The sequence below is a fragment of the Rhea americana genome, unplaced genomic scaffold, assembly GCF_003343005.1.
Source record: "Rhea americana isolate MKP2758 unplaced genomic scaffold, rheAme1 scaffold_136, whole genome shotgun sequence".
Lineage (NCBI taxonomy): Eukaryota > Metazoa > Chordata > Aves > Rheiformes > Rheidae > Rhea > Rhea americana.
The window spans coordinates 2136076-2155205 of NW_028185439.1; the positions used below are offsets into that span (position 1 = coordinate 2136076).

The 19130-nt window shown below is 48.6% G+C and overlaps 1 protein-coding gene across 5 annotated transcripts in view; it reads left to right on the forward strand.

Annotated features, from left to right (window-relative positions):
* Positions 1 to 19130, forward strand: part of PTPRF (protein tyrosine phosphatase receptor type F) — a 381001-nt gene that overhangs the window by 317884 nt on the left and 43987 nt on the right. For 4 of the 5 annotated variants that reach the window (XM_085298209.1, XM_085298207.1, XM_085298211.1 and 1 more), the window contains 5 exons: positions 6824 to 6850; positions 9229 to 9346; positions 11625 to 12203; positions 12829 to 12926; positions 18567 to 18820. In XM_085298209.1, the coding sequence (XP_085154335.1) occupies positions 6824 to 6850; positions 9229 to 9346; positions 11625 to 12203; positions 12829 to 12926; positions 18567 to 18820 (1076 nt within the window). The remainder of the gene's footprint in view (positions 1 to 6823; positions 6851 to 9228; positions 9347 to 11624; positions 12204 to 12828; positions 12927 to 18566; positions 18821 to 19130) is intronic. The other variant, XM_085298210.1, reaches the window with a different exon arrangement.

Below are 19130 nucleotides of genomic sequence, written 5' to 3' on the forward strand. Positions count from 1 at the left end.
GGGCTGACTGGTCCAAGTATTTCTCTTCTGCCCCTTGCAGCTCTACCGGGGCTTGGAGTAATGTGGGATACAGCCAAGGCCCTGCCTGAGGAAGGGGGACTGTTTATCCCCAAACACCACTGTGGTTTACAAACTGGCAGAAAGTTTAATCAGGGGAGGATTGCCATAGGAAAGGTGATATGTTGGATGACGTTCCTCTCTTATCCCTTCTCCCAGGTGTACTCCTCCCCTCCTGTCCCATCCCTTGCAGAGCGCAGGGGAGCAAGCCCTTGCCTGGCAGGGATCTCTCTTTGGGGCTCCTGGCACACTTGCCAGGAGGGAACAGGACCTGGCAYCTTCTCCTTGTGTTTTGCCAGGCAGGTTATGACGCTTTGGAGAGTTTTAAAAAAGCTTTTGTGTCTACTTCCTTCATGCTGCTGGCTGCGTTGAGCGTGAAGCCTGTTGCTCAGCAGAGCCCACAGGGTGCTGCCTGCTTGCAGGGGCACGGGAGGCTCCTTGTCCTTGGAGGCCTGGCACTGGGCGCTGCCGCAGCCTTCCAGGCAGGGCAGCCTTCTCATGGCTTGGCAAAGCCTCTTCTCAGGTCTACTTTTGCAAGGCAAAGACTTGACCTTGCATTTACCTCTCAAAACTCAATTGTAGGTGAAGCTAACAGAGTCTGGGAAAAAAACAAATAAAAAAGGCCTGTAACTTGACTGTCTACACTGCCTGTAAATGACTTTCCCCTCTGCAATCCTCATGCTACCCCAACATGCTAATGCTCTGTGTACTTTCCTGGATACCTCAGTGGCTGTGAGCTGAGCCCTGCTCCTACATGATGCTCCAGAGCAGGCTTATGGGCTCTCCCCAGCCCAGAAAAGGCTGGTTGCCTCCTCTTGAGTGACTTTCCCAGGGTCAAGAGAAATTTTTGTTGCCGCTTCTTTGATGAGCTAAACTCGTCTTTGGAGCAAAGGTCTTTTGTCCTGGATGACCCATGCTGTTCTCAACAAAGATAATCATCTAAATGAAGTACAGGATCTGCTGGTGTTGGAAGCGATGAGTAATCGATTGAGAGCTGGCCTACTTGAATGATGCCCAATATAAATACTGGAGAGCTGCAACGATTAATTGATCTGTCTCCTAAACGCAGCTGTGAATCATTTATACGTTTGTCAGTGGGGAGTGCAGTGCACAGAGGCGTCTTTACTCCCCATTCATATTCTGAAGGCTAAAACTCGGTAATAATGTGGAAGGGGAAAACTTTAAAGAGAGGAAAATGCTTTGAGGGTCCTTGCAGTGTTATCTGAGACACATCTCTGTTGATGTTTCAGATGTTGCTTTATTTTCAGCGCTAGAAGAGCTACTTACTGCCCTTTTCTTATTCCAGGAGGATACAGTCTTCCATGTTGTTTGAACAACTGATGCTGTATTGTTTAGCTGAAGTTTGGAGTTAATGATCTGGTCTCAAGTGTAGGTGGGCGAAGTTGGCAGTGTTGTTCTTTTTGGTGTTTTCAAATATTTTATGCTTGCCCAGCCAGTTCTGCTTTCACTCCTTACTCATACATTTGAGAGAGAGAAACCCCATGCTAATATGCAGGAATGAGGATACCAGGGCCAGAAACTTTCCAGGAAGTGTTGGATTTTGCATTATTTCGAATATGTGCAGTTGTGATCCAGAAGTCAAGTTGCTTGAAGTTTCCTGGCCTGTCAGACCACTTACCAGTCTTTCATATTTGGTGAATTTATGTGGGAAAGTTATTGATTGCTATGCTGTTCTTTTTCTAGCATGTATCATGCTGAGCTCATCCACTGTAATTTCTGGATGGAAGCGAAGGCCGTAAGATCATTGTAGAGGAGTGACTACTCTGAAGGAGTCATGTCGCTCCTGGGATAAACTAATGATGACCCTGCAGGGAAGAGGTTTCACTGGCTTGCCAGAAGAGATCTTTATTTCCCCAAAGAGTGAGAAGCCAGGCATGACCTCTGTTTGTGACGAAATGCATATGCTCTACAAGCTGAAGGACCCTGTGAGAGCTGCCGTTGCTCAGTACAGCAGTGCGTGTCTTTGCGAACAGCCAGATCAAACTTTAACAAGTAGTCTGGGAAGAGTTATTTTCTGTGGAAGAAATCAAAAAGATTCACTGGAACACCTGTCCCTGAAGGTCACAGAATGGAGATAGCCAGAATATAGCCCCATCAGTCCTGTTTAGCACCTGTAAACATTCATAAACATTTATACTGGTGCACAAGGAGAGAATTAAAGTGATGGAAAATCTAGGGTCAGAGCAGAAATCCTTCTSTGGGCATGTAGGCAGAGCCCCTCCTTCTGCCCAGACGGGCTGTCTGCTGATTTTGAGTAGGTATGTACCACATAATCTGTTTCCTGCAGGTGGTATGAAGACTCTGGTATTAAAGCTGACTTGTGATTTTGGTGATTGAAGATGAGAAATATAGAGAGAGTAAATGAAGATGAAAGGAAGAAGRAAAGGGAATTGAGATGTTAGCTATGCAGATAATACAGATTCTAAGGTTTTAAAACCATTTAAGCAGAAAGGACTAAAACATCAGCWGTGATGTGGGGACCTTGGCACTGGAGAGATCACATTTCATTTGCAGCCTCCTGTCTAGGGAGAATAATCAATTGTTAGGAAGGCCCTGCGGTGGAGCTGAGGCCTCTCCCTCCTGATGTGCCTGTGCCTTWGACTGATTACCTTCATCAGGCTCCCCTGTACTTCCCAGCCCGAGCTCTCATGTCCTACTGACAGGCTGATGGAAAAGTGAATGCAGCAGTGCACCCAGAGTGACTGCCAGTGTGATCCTGTGGAGGTGGGCCAGATACCCACAGCACTTCCCGCAGTCCCTGCCAGTGGTGGTGGGCAACGGCAGAGGGTTCATGGATCTCCTTTCTCTTTTGCCTTTGGCAGTGCAGGGTCCTGGTACCAGGAGACCTTGTGGAAGGARCAGAGGTGGCCAGTGCTGTCTCTCAGCTGTGCCCCTCATCTCTTGTACAAGTGCTAGCCAGCCCCTGAGGGAGTGGGGCAACAGGGTGCTGTGGGGCACAGCAAGAATCTGCCTGCTCTCCCTTGTTTTCTGTAAGCCTGGGCAAGCCCCAGCTTGTAACCAGCAGCAGTCAGCTTGATCCCCTCCACTTCTTCCCCAAGTAGCAATCCAAAGTGCCCTGCAGAGCTCAGTGGTGAGCAGCACCAGGCAGCCATGCCATATCTGGAGTGCTGGGTGCAAAGGAGGCAGCTAGGCTGAGGGAGGACAGCCCTTGCTGTTTGGGTTCCTGTGCAAGTGCAGCTCTCATCTGCTCTTGCCTGAGACAGGGAGCTAGACCCTGCATGGATCTGCTGACCATTCTGTCCTGCTCCCAACATATACTTGTCCTTGACCTCAGCTGGGACGTCAGAGAGCATCCTCCCAACCTTACTACRTGGTCTCAACAACTGCTTCTGCCCTCAACTATCTGGCATACCTGTCAAGGAGCCAGCCATGCGCATTGTTCTGGGAATGTGACATGGGTGAGTCTTGCTGTGCAGCACGAGGAGATCATGCTGTGTGGAGCAGACTTCTGCCACCTTCTGCTCTGCAAACTGAACTTTAGAAGTAGAGAGGTGTGCTGCCCATGAAAAGGGCTTCAGGCTCACAGGAAGGCTGTGTGGTCTTTGCAGCCAGCATTTCTCCATCCAGTGCGCAGATTATTTGAATGCATGTCCCACCAACTTGCTTCAGAAGAGCAGAGAGGATTAAGAGCAAACACTTGAAGCTGTTGGATGGAGATAAAAGGAGATGAGGAAGCAGAGACCCCTGTTCTCTCTGGGCAGTGCCCACTCCAGACATAACAACATATGGGAATTTACAGCCTCCCTCTTTGCCTCTTTGGGTGATGGTCAGGGATCTTACCTGAATTCTGCTGACAATTCCCCCTGGATGTACTCACTTAGGTCGGAGTTTGTGGAGGTGAGATGCACCCCACTTTACAGATGGAACAAAATTGAAAGGCATTGGTCAAGAGACATTTCAGTAATGGACCAAGGTGAAGCTCTGGGGCCCTCAAACCTCTCTGCATCCCACAAGCTGAGAGCACTGTGTGTGCCTTTGGAGTTTCACCGCTGCTCCAAAGTCACTGGAGCAGAGAGGAGAAGAATTTGCAAGAAAACCCCCAAATCCAGTTTCCGCAGCTGGGGCTGTTTGGGAGAACTTGAGTGTGTCTTTTGCAAGAGCTGTGGTCAGGGAAAACATCCGTTCACTGGTAAGACATGACTACGCTGTGTAGTGTTGAAGTGAAGAATGAAATGTTGTAAAGGCATTGCAGCTGCCGTAAATACGCACAGTTAGCTGTAGCACTTCCCTGTGCCATCTTGCCTCATGCACACAGCACTGTCTGAATTCTTTTTATGACAGCTACGGGGCCTTTCAGATCGATTTATCTTACTGACCAACCTTAAACGTTTAAGAAGCAATTGCGCTAGTTTAGGAAGGAAATGTTTTCATCTGCAGATGATATTTTCATAATGAAACTGAATTTATATCAGGGTATTTATCCAGGTCTTGCTTTTCACTGTGATTCTGACAACAGACATCTCAAGAGGTTTCTTTGAACCCTAATCTGATACAAGATTCAAGTCCACAGAAAACATAAGAGTAAATGTATTCTGAACAGTAAACATCTGTGCTAAAATCTTAGTGGATGATAAACACCCTACCATGATGTGAGAGGCTGCCAGATGCACTAGCCTCCTGAGCCCAGGTCTGCTCAGCTGTTTGTTACAGCAGGGTATCAGCTTCTGCTCCTGCAGCTGCCCTTCTTCGTCATCTGGACAGCTTGCACAACGTCTAGGGTAGTGCTGTCCACATGTCCCCCATCCACCAGGGATGTGGTGTGGGAGTGGAAGTGAAATCCTGGAAGAAAATGCTGCCAGGTCTATTATCCTTTCTGTAGTGAGACTTTTGTCCGGCTTTAGATCAGCAGGGCAGAACACACAGCTGTTGACCACAGCATGGGCTGGCTGGTGTGGGTAGGAAATGAACTGGGGAGAAGGGAATGATGTGGGTGGAGCAGAGCACACAGCACTTGAGATAACACCCAGGAGGGTGTAAAGAGGTAGTGACCACAATACTTAGTCAGAGCCTTGGCTTTATGTAAAGACTCTAGGGACAACTTGACCTCTTCACTAAAATTAAATTTTAAGATAGTTTAGGGGGCTAATTCTACAACAGTCTAATGGTATCAAATAAGTGAACTATAATAAAATCTTAGAGGAACATTTCTCCAATAGTTGATTCTCTCTGAATTTAGCAGTCAAAATAGTAAATATTTTGAAGATATGCCATGTAGTTGACTGCTGAGGACAGTAGTTAGCCACTGTGATAATGTCCAGTCTGTGAAAGCCACCTCAAACTGCCTGAGTACAAAAGACAACTTGTAGCTTTAGTACTATTCAGTATTTCAACAGCATCTGTAGGTTCCCAGGCACTTTGCCAGCATTTGCTGGGCYTCATGGTGTCCTGAGGAAGCTACTACCTGAGCACCATCTCACAGCTGGCAGCACTGGCTCAGAAGCTAAGCTTGCCAAGGCTCACACTGACAGGCAGGAGCAGTAATACTTATCTTCTGCTTTCATCTCTGTGCTTGAACCTGTTGGCTAGTGCTTCCTCCAGGCAGATTTAGTAACCTGAGGTGTAATACATAACCTTAGCTGAGAGAGCTTGCTTTGATACCTGTAAACTTCCCCTTTGTGCATCTTCCACAAAGAACCATGTTATTGGCAGGCATGGTAACAGCCAAGCTCTGCTGAAGTCTCACCACCCCAATGCAATTTTGATGCCTTAGAACCCCAAATTCATTCAGCAGGGATCAGAAGCCAGCATGGGCCCTTACTGGAATCGTAACTGAGCRGCCATGACTGGCATCCCACGTGATCCTGTACTGGAAACATTCTTGTGCAGAAGTCTTACTTGCCAGGGCTGCTCTTGCCAAATGAGCGCCTGAGTTTGTCGTGTTGGTGTTGTGTAATTGCGAGTGAGAAGCTATTTCCTCAGTATATCCACCAGTTGTAACTGTCATTCCAAGAAGTGCAGCACYGAGTGGAACAGCTTAGCATGTAGTTCTGTACAAGATCTTGGTCTCTCTTGCATAGTGTTTCCAAGAGATGGCACTTCTCAGTTTCTGAGGTTCCCAAAGTACTTTCTCACACATGGTACGGAAAGGAGAAGCTCTGTAAATGTTACATCAGTGCTTTCATTCAGACAAACCTCTCTGGGTCTGGAGTGTTGATGTTTTCAGTTCTCAGCAAGAGATGGCAGCTGGAGGATCACGAGGACGGAGAGTAGAGATTAGACCACAGACTCTGCTGTGAATGCTGTCTCTTGCAGGGCAGCAGTAGAGAGTACCTAATGAAGATGCTGCCTGGCAGCCGCTGCTGCTGAGCACGTGTAGGCAGCCCAGCAGTGTCAGCGCCATGCCCGTGTCTGTGCAAGCTTTCCCCTTCTTCCTCTTGCTCGTGGAACAGGCAGAACAGTAGGAACAAAGCCAGATAGGGGAAGGACTGCAAAGTTAGCAGGTGGTGACCTTTCCATCCATGTGAGAGGGAAGCTCTTTGCCCCTGCTTGTGTGAATGATCGCAGACCTACTGCGCAGGCTAGCAGCATGTAGAAAATTGCTCTGTATCCTATTTCTTCCCTTGGTACAGCCTGTGCCAAGTGACCTTCTGTGCATAAGTGTTATAATCCCCCCCACCCAGTTCTGCTAACCCCTGCTGTTGTCATTGTCACCCCCTTCCTACACGTTGCCCCTTAAATTTCTGTGTCTCCATTTTTCTCTCCTCCTTCCTTTCTCCCTCGTCAGTGGAGAGCTGAGGACTCCGTCGACCATGTAAGTACCACTTGTGTGCATTCCAGGTTGGAAAAGAGGGGTTTGGTAAATCGATTTGTGAATTTTGTAGACATAGTGCTGTCAAAACATCCCTTTCACTCCCTTAATGAGGCTGGAGAGTTACATTGTGGAACCTTCCACAAGCAACACATCCAGAGAAAATTGGCATTTAGATTGCTACTAAATGCAGAAAAGCAATTGACATTTCCTATAATCTGTATTTCCAGCTTGTTGCAGTGCAGTTTTAGGCAGGCTCAAGTGATCRACTCAGGAGGTGCATCCTACCTTCCACAGTAGTTGGTCCACCAAGTCCTATGGTAAAATTAGATATATAGTCTTTAAACCTCATTGATCCTAGTTATGAAAAATAACCTACACTCTCAACCATGACCTTTCGTTGAAACACAGATAGTAATAAGAAAACAATCACATTTAAACAGTTAAATCCAATTTCTCCCATATAATTTTGAAATACAAATTCGGAGGAACAAACTAGAAAATGACCTTTTTAGAGTCAGCAATTCAATTACATGCCCTGCTGTGAACTTCCCCGGCATGATGCGTTTCTCCTGTTTCTCCTCGTGCTTTATACTGAGCAGTCTCGCTCGAAGTGGCTTTGTCATGACAGCACTGTGTTTACATTATGCAATCAGACCTTCTTTCATCCATCCATCCGTCTCTCTTCCCTCCTCCCAGCTCGCTCGCTTTGCTCCCGGTGGCATGCTTTTGCGTGAGAATTTCTCTTTGCATGAATTTGGGAGGAGTGAATTCTCTTGGGATGTTCAGAGTCTGCAGGTTTTGTGTGAGTGCTTCCCCTGCGGGTCCATTGGCACCGATCGGACTGCGCGTCCGCTCGCCCGCATACACAGTCTGCTGCAGAGGCAGAGGTGGGATTGGACTCTGGTTCACACGGTGATTTTGGTGTGGTTCTTGTTGGTGCTTGTTGATTTTTCTCTGGGCTGGCTGGTTACGCAATGGTAACAGGGTGATTTTGATGAGTAAGCCTGGGCAGGTAACCTGATCCAGCAGCACTGACTGGAAATCGGCAGCATTACTGGTGTGGGTGTTTGTGTGAGCGAGTGATGGAGAGCAACCACAGAGGCCCCCTTGCACTTCCCCAGCTGGCAGGGACCCCCTGTCCCAGACAGATACCAGACCCCAGAAGCAGTCTCTGGAAGTGCTGCCTGTCCTCATCCATCCAAGCTCACACCCAGTTCCTCTCCTGTCTTGCACCTTCTCTGCTCTTAAGAATTTACCTGCTGTTCCCTTGCCCCCAGAAGCCCTCAGAGCCTCCTCCTAGCAGCTTTCCCCGTCCCTTCTTCAGCTCCCTTGTCTCCTGCTTCCTGGCCTGAAGAGTTGTTAGTGTTACTGGCCCCCAGTCCCTTTCACAGCATCCAAGACAAGCATGCTTAGGGGGTAGCTGCCCTGAGCCTGCACAGAGGTGCTGGGAGCTGCTCTGCTCCCCACGCTTGTGCCCTGGCTCAGCAAGAGTCATGTTGCTGCTAGAGGCCAAGAGGGAGGAGCAAGGCTCAAACCCACTTTGATCTCAAATTAAATGAGGAGCTGTGCCCTCCTCCTGCCCAGAGGAAGTCAGGGCATGCAAGGGTGTTAGCTCTATGCCTGGGGCACCCTCCCACCCAGACCTCACACAGAGCAGGGTTTTCCCTCCAGGTCTTGCCAACACCTTGTGCTGACCTGGGCTGTGACTCAGTGTGGTGCCTGGTGGGAAGGGTGAAAAGTGCCGTGATACCTGCAGGTGCCCTGCCACTGGGACCCCTTCCTTGTGTGTGGCTGCCATGTTAAGCTGCAGGCTCCTGGGAAGAAAGCATGAATTTCCAGTGGCTCTGCTGTAAGAGTCAACTCAGCTTCAGGCCAGACTTTAAAAATCCCCAAATTAGCCCCCAAGAGGTTTCTGCAGCCCGCTGAACTGGCTTTTGCTGTGGTTCACAGCTCTGACTGTGCCTCAGTCCTTACTGTTAGGCTTGCTGTGGTAAGGTGACTTTGTCCCCAACGTGACTCTGGCCTCATGCAGGACCATCTCCAGGGCAGATCTCCCACTCAGCAACATCCAGAGGGAAGGAGCATGGGGGCTCCTGGGGCAGCAGTGACTTCTCTGCCCTTTCCCAGCCCCTCTGGCACGTTGCTGGTGGGTTGAAATTAGGCAAACATTGGAATGGAGACAGTTGTCATTTGCTAGCTCTGCACGAGAGCCAGCTTGGAGAGACCTGAGAGGCTGGATGTGATGCATGAGTGTGAGCCAGCGTATTTGTGTGTTGCTGTTGGAGATGCTGACCCCAGTGCCCTCCTTTTGCTCGCTGTGTTAATGGGTGTTTGCTGTTCTCGTTTGCCTCCTCTCCACCTCGTGGGCATGCTCCCAGGAGACAGTCATTGGAGGCCTGCTGCCAGAAACCACCTACTCAGTCACTGTCGCTGCCTACACCACCAAAGGAGACGGTGCCCGCAGCAAGCCGAAAGTCATCACCACCACGGGGGCAGGTGAGTGTGGGGAGCAGACCTGGCAGCCTCTGAAGGATGGTAATACAAGCTCCTAAGAGGTGCATGGGGAGTACAGCCAAAGCAGCAATGCAGGAGGAAGTGATGGGAATGGAGGTGCTGCAGAGGTATATTCTCTTGTGATCTCCAGGCCTTCCTTACAGGCTTTTGCCATTGGATCACCTGAGCAAAGTGCAGCTAAGAGATGGACAGACACTACCAGGGCCCATCAGAGAGCAATAAAACTCTTTGGTCAGAGCTCATCTGCATAGTTCACAGACTTGGGACAAGGAAGCCTGCAAGTCCAGGCCTTCYCTCAGCTTTGGAGTCAAGGCCCTTCCTCACACTGTTTCCTGGAGCAGTAGGGTTAAGCGTGTGCCATTTCTTGCTTCGTGAGTGACTGTAGTACCACCTGGGATGGCCCTCCTCATGCTAGAGTGTCCCTCAGAGGCACTTCTAAGCTCCCTCCTGCCTGCTCTTCCRGCTGCCTCCCCAGGCATACGTAGCTGAGCTTGGCTGCTCCTAGAGCCACGGTAAAAATCCGGAATGCAACCAGTCCTGCCGTAGAAGTGCTGCAGACACRATACAACTACTAGGTCCTGCTGATACCAGCCAGTCTGGTTCTGCTATCTCAATAGATACTCGTATCCTGTGCCTATTGCAACACAGGAGCCTTGGCCAGGAGCRGGGCACCCAGGAGTTCATCAGGTGCTTACTCCAGATGTTGTCAAAGTTGGCTTTGGAGCTGGCACCAGCTAGTTGTCTTGTCCTCGATTTTCCACTCACTAGACCTGCCCTACAAATGATAATCTTGCAGCTTCTCACAACAGCCGTAGGAGCAGTATTTCTCACTTATTACTATGGGAATGCAGCTTGTGCAAACTGAGAGCGTTTGTTCCTGGTGCTTTAAGCAAGGAACAGCTTGCCGTCTCCTCTGTGCTGCATATGGGGAGCTCCAGAGGTAGTTTCCACTGTCACAGTCTCAAATGCTGTCTCCCTTGTGCCTCGCCATGATGTATGCTCTGTTCATCAAATTGCTACAGCTGTCCCATAAACAGGAAAAGCTTCCTAAACATCCCAGTGTTGCACTGTAAACCACAGCAGGTCTTCCCATGTTATGATGCACATTTAAAGTTAATATTTTGAATCAACATTGAAAATAATCTGTCCCTTAACACTAGCTGCTGTTAGACATTGTATTACGAGTGCAGAAAGGAAGATACTGGCAGTGGAAATTTAATTGTATGCCTTAAATACCTACAAAACCACCCCTAGAGCTGCCTTTGTACTGCAGGTTTGACCTCAAAGGGCAGTGTTGGTATCGCCCTCTGATGGCAAAATTGGGGCATAATACTGTCCATTATGTTTCYTCTCATGCTCATCTGTGGGCTAATATATTTCAAAGCTGTGCGAAGGTATTTAACTACATTTAGCTACRATCCCATTTGCTTTTTTGTATCAACCGTCCCATCCCTTTGATTCTGAGTATCTTCTCTATCAGTTGATTTGTTTACAAATCTGAGCTGATGTGAAGTGAAGACGCATCCTTTTTTTAACTGAAGGAGATCAAGGTACTAAACCATCAATTTAAAGCCATCAGTTCCTAACCTGTGACGGCAACACCCCTTGACTTGTGCAGCATAAGCAAAATTCCTGTGGAACGCTTGTGTTCACCTCTCACATCGACATTGACATCATGAATCTGCTCATCAGCTAAACCAAAATGTATTCTGATTGCAAACAGCCTGCCCAGCTCTGCTTGCTGCCTCTGCAGATGGCAAAATTGCAAGGTCTCGAGATGAAGTTTGTCTGCCTCCAGACAGATGAGGGTGCTGGACTTGGGCTTCTGTGTGTCTATGGTCATTCAGGGCACCAGGGCCAGAGTGGCCTGGTGCTGTGCAGTAGCTGAATTGTCTGAAGAACRGTGATTGGGAGGACAGGATTCAGATCATCTCTGAGATAAATATGATGCGTTGAGGTACCTTAAACCTTTCCTGTAACAGGGTATGAATTTTGGGGCTGGATGTGACTGAATTTACTGCTTGTTTAGATGGCAGAACTTGGGAAAATGGCAGCCAAGAACTGTTGGCTGGTTCCAGCTTCCCTCACCACCGGATTAGGGTCAGTCTGCCTCTATCCATGTGAGTTGTCTGTCATCCTCTTCACCCTGTTGTCTGAACTCTCCCACTTTCCTCAATCCTCACGAACTGAGCATCACGGAAGCTGTCCTTCCGCTCCCTTCTCCCAGGCTATAGATGGTCATTGTGTGTTTATGTTGCAGTCCCGGGGAAGCCCACCATGATGATTAGCACGACAGCCATGAACACAGCCCTCATCCAGTGGCACCCACCCAAGGAGATGGTAGGGGASCTGCTAGGTTACCGGCTGCAGTACAGACGTCTTGATGAAGAGAAGATGAACACAATAGACTTCGGGAAAAGAGACCATCACTACACTGTGACGAACTTGCACAAGGGGGCCACGTACCTGTTCAAACTGTCTGCCAAGAACAGAGCTGGCCCAGGAGAGGAGTTTGAGAAGGAGATCACTACTGCAGAAGACGTGCCAAGCGGCTTCCCACAGAACCTGCGTGTGGTGGGTCTCACCACTTCCACCACAGAGGTTGCATGGGAACCCCCAGTCTTAGCAGAAAGGAACGGGAGGATTGTCAACTACACAGTGGTGTACAGGGATATCAACAGCCAGCAGGACCTGGTTAACATCACCAAGGACACAAGTATCACTTTGACCAATTTGAAGCCTGATACCACTTACGACATCAAAGTGAGGGCCCGCACCAATAAGGGAGTTGGGCCACTGAGCCCCAGCATCCAGTCCCGGACCATGCCTGTTGAGCAAGGTAAGTTTCCCTCTGACAAGCCCCACCAGCAAGCTCTGGCTCCAGGACAGGGACCTTTGCTTTGGTACCCCCTTTGCTCTGGCTAATGAGAACAGGTATTGTACAACTCYGTAATGTAAAACATCTTTTGTGAGGGGACGCTCAAAGAAGGTTTCCTTAAAGTTGCCAGTTGGAGGGGTGTTGGTGGGAGCTTAATTGCCTTTGTTGCTTCACAGGCATGCTTTGCTCTTTTTATCTGTACATGAAAGGTTCTTGCTTGAACTGGAGCAGACGGCTGGGTAGGCTCATCTGCAGATCCAGTACCTGAGCACCACTATTCTTTGATCATAGCAAAGGGCCAGGAGAGTGTGAGTGCAGGGGAAGAGAGAGAGGAAGGCTACAGTTCAACCTATAACTTCCTTTMTGTGATGCTGGAAAGCACAGTCAAAAAGGGAAACTCCGCTGGAGACTGGAGATTTGGTAAACGGCTGCTGCTCTTTTCTCCTCATCTCTCACTTCTCTGCTGTAGTTGAACTCTCTGACCTCTGCTGCTGAGCTAGACAAAGAGAGACTTGGAACTGARCTGCTGCCTGGCTCCCTCCTGACTTGGCCTTACAGTGCTTAAAGATCTTGTTTTTCATTTCAGTGTTTGCTAAGAACTTCCGCGTCAACGCCGTCATGAAAACATCTGTGTTGCTGAGCTGGGAAGTGCCTGACTCCTATAAATCTGCAGTGCCTTTTAAGGTAAGGGTGTGATGCATGGAACAGAGAGCTGCTCCTCCTGTGGCACTTAGACCTGCCAGATGGTGTTTTCAGGCCATCAGACAAGAGGCCAGGGTCATGCTGCTCACTGTCCTGGGGGTCTTTTTCCAGGAGCTCAGGCCTCCAAGGTCAGATTAAGTAGCTGCTCTTGCTTGGGAGCACTAGTGTATGAACCATGGCACACAGTAGAGTGTACTGCTGCTTGCTTTCCCTCCTCTCACTCTTCTCATGCTGGTAGGTTTTGCAGTTTTCGTTGATTTATTTGTTTTTCTGTTTTTTGTGGAATAGCCAGCAAGTGTTCGCTGCTTATGGTRACAAACAAGTGAATAACATTGGTACCAACAGGAACTTTTGAGCAGTGAAAGCATGTGCCAGGCAGAGCACAGTCTGAAAATGGGGGTATTGCAGGGGTCATCATRTATATTTATTGTTTCTCCAGCTAGAAACCTGTCTTGACCAAARGAACTATGCTAAGTACCCACTCGTCCCTTGATAGTGCCCACCGAATTACTTGCACTGTGCCTTTTCCAGGAGAAATAGAAACTGGTCCAGACACCCAAGTTACTGATGCCGTGATGATCCCATGAGCTGTTCCTGTTGTTCTTACAGTCCCAGTCAGTGCYTAGTACCCCCATCAGCTTTCTGGAATGTCTTGAGACCTGGGTTTGTGTGGATGGGATTTCCCAGTCAGGCTGGCTGTGGGAGCTCCRTGGCAGTGGTTGCACAAGCTAGTCCTGATGCCTGAAAATCTGTAACTGTGATTTAATCACAAGAGACTACCAGGACAAAGTGATCTGAAAACCAGCCAACGAATCAAACTAAAAATAATGCTCCATCTGCAACAAGTCGTATCTTAAACATCAAGGTTGCTTGGATTAGTTACTCCACAGCATCATGGCAGATGCATAATCGCAGGGAATGAAGGAGAGGAGCATCATCATCATCCCAGGTTTTTCAACTGTGAGCAGTACAAGACGTGTTGTGCAGAGTGAACTCCCCTGGAACTCCTAGTGCTGTCTTTTCTCCAGCACAGTTCTTGATGTAGTGTCATCCACAAGGCCTCAGACAACTCTGATGACTCAGTGTCTCCACCCATATTGCCAGTCCSCCAGTCTGGATCACCAATGTGGGTAAAAAACTAGAGCATGGTGGAAATTTCTGCAGATCTTGGTGCAGTATCTTTCCCTTAGTAGATGAGACTAACACATCATAAAGCTGGTCTTAGCGGTTATCTACTGCCTCTGCAGAGATGGGCCAAGCATGGGAGGAACGTGCTTTCCCTTCRTCCTTGCACATGGAGCACATGCCATGCCTAAAGAGCACATGCAAGGCCTGTGTGAGATAAGGGGGAGCCACAGCCAGGGGAATGGGGGGAACGTCTCATATCAATGTGTGTGAGGAGCTCCCCTTCCTTGTTGCTAACTCCCCTTGCTTAAATCCTAAAGCTGAATTACCATGATCAGTAGCAGAAGCTTGTTAACATGCAGAGTTTAGCTGAAGCAGACAAGGCTTTTGTGAAGACCTTGTGGTATTCAAAGCTCTCCCAGGTGTGGGATGCATTAGGATCAGTGTTCAGACATCTGGCCGCAAGGAGCTTCACAATTCGTGTTGTTTTGCTGTCTACTGAAGAACTCGTCTGCTTCATCTTGCCTTATTCTGTGGTACAAAGCTCGTGTCTCCCTCTGACGACATGGTCCTAGAAAAGGACGGTGTGACCTTTGGAGCGTTACTAATGCATAAGGATGATGAGGAGCGAGGATGCAAAGGCATAATGCTGATGCCTTGTCTCTGCCTCATAGCTGCAACTGCTTACACAGACTGACTCAGGGTCTGCCCCTGCTGCGGGTTAACCCTGAGATGACACAGGAGCAGATGGCGTTACCCACTTGCTAGCTGAAGAGCAGTCATGCAAACGAGAGTGTTAAAAGGATATTTCTCAAATAGTGTCTTCTTTCTATTAATATTCACAGGCTTGCAAACACACGTGAGTCAAGGCCAAGGAGCTAAGAGGGTCAGCTTCAGGTCTCTGAATGTGCCACTCGAAAGAAATTCTTAACCTTCAGAACTTTGTATTTTTATAAACAAGATTCACCTCTCCCCTCCTAATTCAGACCCATGGGATGCTGAGGCCAGAGCCTAATACTGTAACTAGCGTAGCAGATAAATCTCCATGGGAACAATTAGTATTATCTACACTTGATAAACAGTCTCATGCTAAATCTATGTCCCAAAGGGTGTCATATTCTACTTTAAGAGATTTAATTAAAGTAGATATTGTTCTGACGATGAATAGTGAGGCGCAGGCGTAACTGGTGCTATTTTTCTTAGGGTATGAACTGAGACCTTAGGAATTTTCACTGCTAGCAAATCAATAATGAGGGTTTGAGTCCTCTTTGGGGAATTTCCACAGCTTCTTCTGGTCCAGCAGATAAATTCATTGTAAAATGTCGCCCAGCAGTTGTGGTAGAGCAGAGGCACTTTTCCATTTCTATTCCAGCATGCTTGCAGAAAGCCATTCTCAGTTCTGGAGCTTTCATGGAAAGTACAAGATAGATGTGACCTTCTCCTTGGGGAAACTGCACTTCCCTGATAAACATTCTTCAACTTAAGAGCAGGACAGAGGATATATTGGTTGGCATCACTAAGTATTTTACAAATGGGGAGAAGGATCAGCACATTTTGAAAATGATTACTATACAGGTTCCAAAATAGCCCCTTAGAGTGCTGGGCAGTGCTTTCTCATAAGATGTCCTGTGGAACATCCTAATTACACCCCCTTCCCCACAAAGAAAAGCCACAAAAAGGCTACCTTCATCTATTTTTTCCATCCAGTAATTATTTTTTCCAGTGTTGCACACTATATGTCTTTCATCTTTTGGTTCAATACATTTTTTAGTACCTTGAAACCGAGTGGCAGACCTTCAGCAGTGACATTTGGATCCATCTGGCTTTTCAAATTGTTCTTGTGAGTAAGAGCAGCAAAAAAGACATTTTATAACCGTCCATGGGCTGGTCAGCAATGTTTGACAGTTCAGAGCCTTTGGGCCAAATTTGCAGCTGATTTAAGTAGCTACCAGTAGGCCATGATGTAACCTCTGAATATCATTCCTGCTTGAGCCCCTGGGCATCTTTAGCTGCACATGAATGACTGTTTCTGTGCCCTTGCCTTATTGTAAGGTTTGTGTAGAGGCTTTAACTGATGGTGCATAACATTTGAGAAGACAATGTGTTGTGGCAGGTAAAGAAATGCAGAACTGTACAACTGGCAACTGTGAAAAGGGGGAAGGGTGCGGAATGCTTCAGGAAAGCATTGCAAATGCCAGTTTCACTGTGTCTGGACACAAAATTCTGTGCATGGCAGTAAAAATCATCATCTGGTGTCAGGTCTGAAATGGGGACTGTGACCTGGCCAATTCCAGAGCAAGCATRGAAACTCTGGAGTACCTGAAGGGGCCATCTCTTCAAGCCTCCTCTTGCCCCGAKGCCCAGACCAGACCAGCCATGTCCCCAACAGATGCCTCACGTGCAGGCAGTTGGTAGGCAAGTGTCTTCCAGAGTGCATGCGCAGAAGCAGTCAGTCCTTTTATTAGGGAGCTTCATAGTGAGAAAGCTTATCTGAGCAATAACAAAATTCAGTCAGGGCTTGACATCATCGCAGCATAGCTCATAATGTTGGAGATTTGGGTTTGTCCCAGTCTGTGTTGGAGCATGGGAAGTGTGGTCCTGTTAGTTCCCCAGGGCAGCTGAAACGTGCTCTTATCTGGAGTATCTGGACCTTTTATAGTAATGTGTTAAGATTTGCAAGTTGTGGTGCTAGGATGGACAACAAAGCTGCTAAGGTAACTTGAAGTCTAGTGCTGCTGTCTTTGTTGTGTCCATCTGTGTGACAGAGCAGGGTAAAAACTGCCAACTAAATATCTGACATTCCATTTCTACATTTTATTTTTTGCACTCACTTTAGCACCCATGTGATGTGCATGCCTCTGCAGAAAGATATTAAAGACCAGGAAAAAATAGGATATCCTCAGAGGAGTCACTGCAGAGAACAACTCCTTATAGACATCCCAGCTTTGGCAGCCTTTCCACCTGCCCATGGGGTAGCCAGCAGGGACTTTGTCCCTGTGAATCTCCTTGTTATTTTAGCCTTTAGGACTTATCTTCACAGTTCAGCACTAAAGATTGAAGCATGTCAASAAACAAGACTGTTTCTCTCCTCTTCTGGCTCCTCACCGCTGCTCTGTTACCTGTTGAGCATCTATTCTCAGTTTGTGGCATCCTTAGGAGTTGAAAGCAAACGGGTTTGCTTGTGCAGGGGCTCAGTTCCTACCCCGACCTCCATGCAAGTGGTGACCTAAGAAGGGTTTGAAGCATGCCGTGAATATCACTATTTGGATAACGCGAAAGCAGAGCTGCAGATTCCAGCTCCCTGTGCCTGGCTTTCCTTCAGATGCCTTTCCTCCTAGCTCTAACACCAAATATTACAGCAGTGCTAATAAACTACCCTTGTCCTAGCGAGCCAGCAGCCTTTTGCAGAGCTCTGCCACCTGCTAAGAAGGTGAGCTGGATAGAGGGTTTGGTGCTTCCTGTGCTGCCTGCATCAGCCTGAACAACAGGCCCAGGTGGTGAAAGATTTGTTTTACTTCAAGGGATWTTTCTTTCATGGAGGTGTCTTCCATCTTCCAAGTCTGCTGTTGGAAAGAGCACATTTTTACTGCRTGATCTCTGCCTGGGTCATGTGTTTGGTGCTATGAATTAACTTGCTCCTGCAACTAACTCCTGGCATGTTGCATCTCTGCAGCCTCCGTTAGGAATCGGGTTCTCTCCTGCCATGCTGGATGGTCACCAAGGGGCAAGAAGTGTGCTAGTTTGTCGCAGCTGGGCTGCAACCACTGGTCTCCCCAGTTTTTCTTGCCCTGTTTGTCTCCCTCTCCTGGGGTTTTGGGCTTTAGAGAGGCATTGCTGAAGGCTGGGCCACAGCAGCCCGTGGCCACGAGCGTGCTGCAGCCGGGGGGAGAGCCGATGCACAGCTCTCGGGTACGCGGGCATGGATGAGCGTCACGCTTGTGGAGGCGCAGTTTGGGGATGTGGATTGGGGAGCTCTGCGTGCGATCCGCTGGCGAGGYGCGTAATCCCTCCGGTTGCCTCTCCGGGCGGGGGGTGTTCGGCAGTAACTGTGCATCAGCTGGTGGATGCGGGAGCGACACCCGTTCAAAGCAGATGGGATTTTACACCAAAAGCATATTGTGTGCTGCAGCCCCGCGAGGCAGGCCCATTCGTCTGCTTGCGAGGGTGAAGCACGGCCATCTGGATTCCTCCCCGAACCGTGGGCTGCCGGGAGCTGCACGCAGCTCGGCCCCGCGCGCGCCTGCCTCCAGCCGCGGGGTTCACAGCAACGACCTTCGCGGTGCCGCGTCGCTGCGAGGCACAGCGAGCATGGCTCGGCCCTCTGCTGCAGTTTGCTCTTCTTTAACTAAAGATTTATGGCTGTTTGTGGAGTGCACGTTAGCCRAACCACCTGAGGGAGGGCCCAGAGCCAAACTCTCCTCTCCAGTGCTGCTATTTTGAGCGTTAGTTTTCAGCAGCAGCTATCTGCTGCATGAGCCTGTCCTTTTCCCATTTCAGATTCTCTACAACAGCCAGAGTGTGGAGGTGGACGGCCACTCGATGAAGAAACTCATAAGCGACCTCCAGCCGGACACAGACTATTCTTTTGTGCTAATGAACCGCGGAAGCAGCGCTGGGGGGCTTCAGCACCTCGTYTCAATCCGCACCGCGCCTGACGTCTTGCAAAGCAAACCCATCGCCACAAATAAGTACATMCAGGAAGGAAAGTTCACGCTCGCCCTTCCCAAAGTCCAGACTACTGTGCCRGTTAGGTAGGTGCTGCCCAAGGGTGGCAAAAGCAAGGCGGGGGATGGAGGCAGGAATGGCACAGGGCTGGCCTGTGCCAACCTGTGGGTTTTGTAACCCAGGAGTGAATTTCAGAGCAGCAATACAGAGCCAGGCGTTTATCTGTAACATGGGATCACGCCGCTGGCTCTTTCTGAGCAAATATTTAGGTGCAATAAAATTAAGACAATTCTGTGACAGTTTGCCCTCGTCCTGATGGGTATACTCCAGACGCTACCAGCAAAAACACGGTTGAGGATCAGGAGGACTTTCTCTGACACTGTATAATATCCTTTA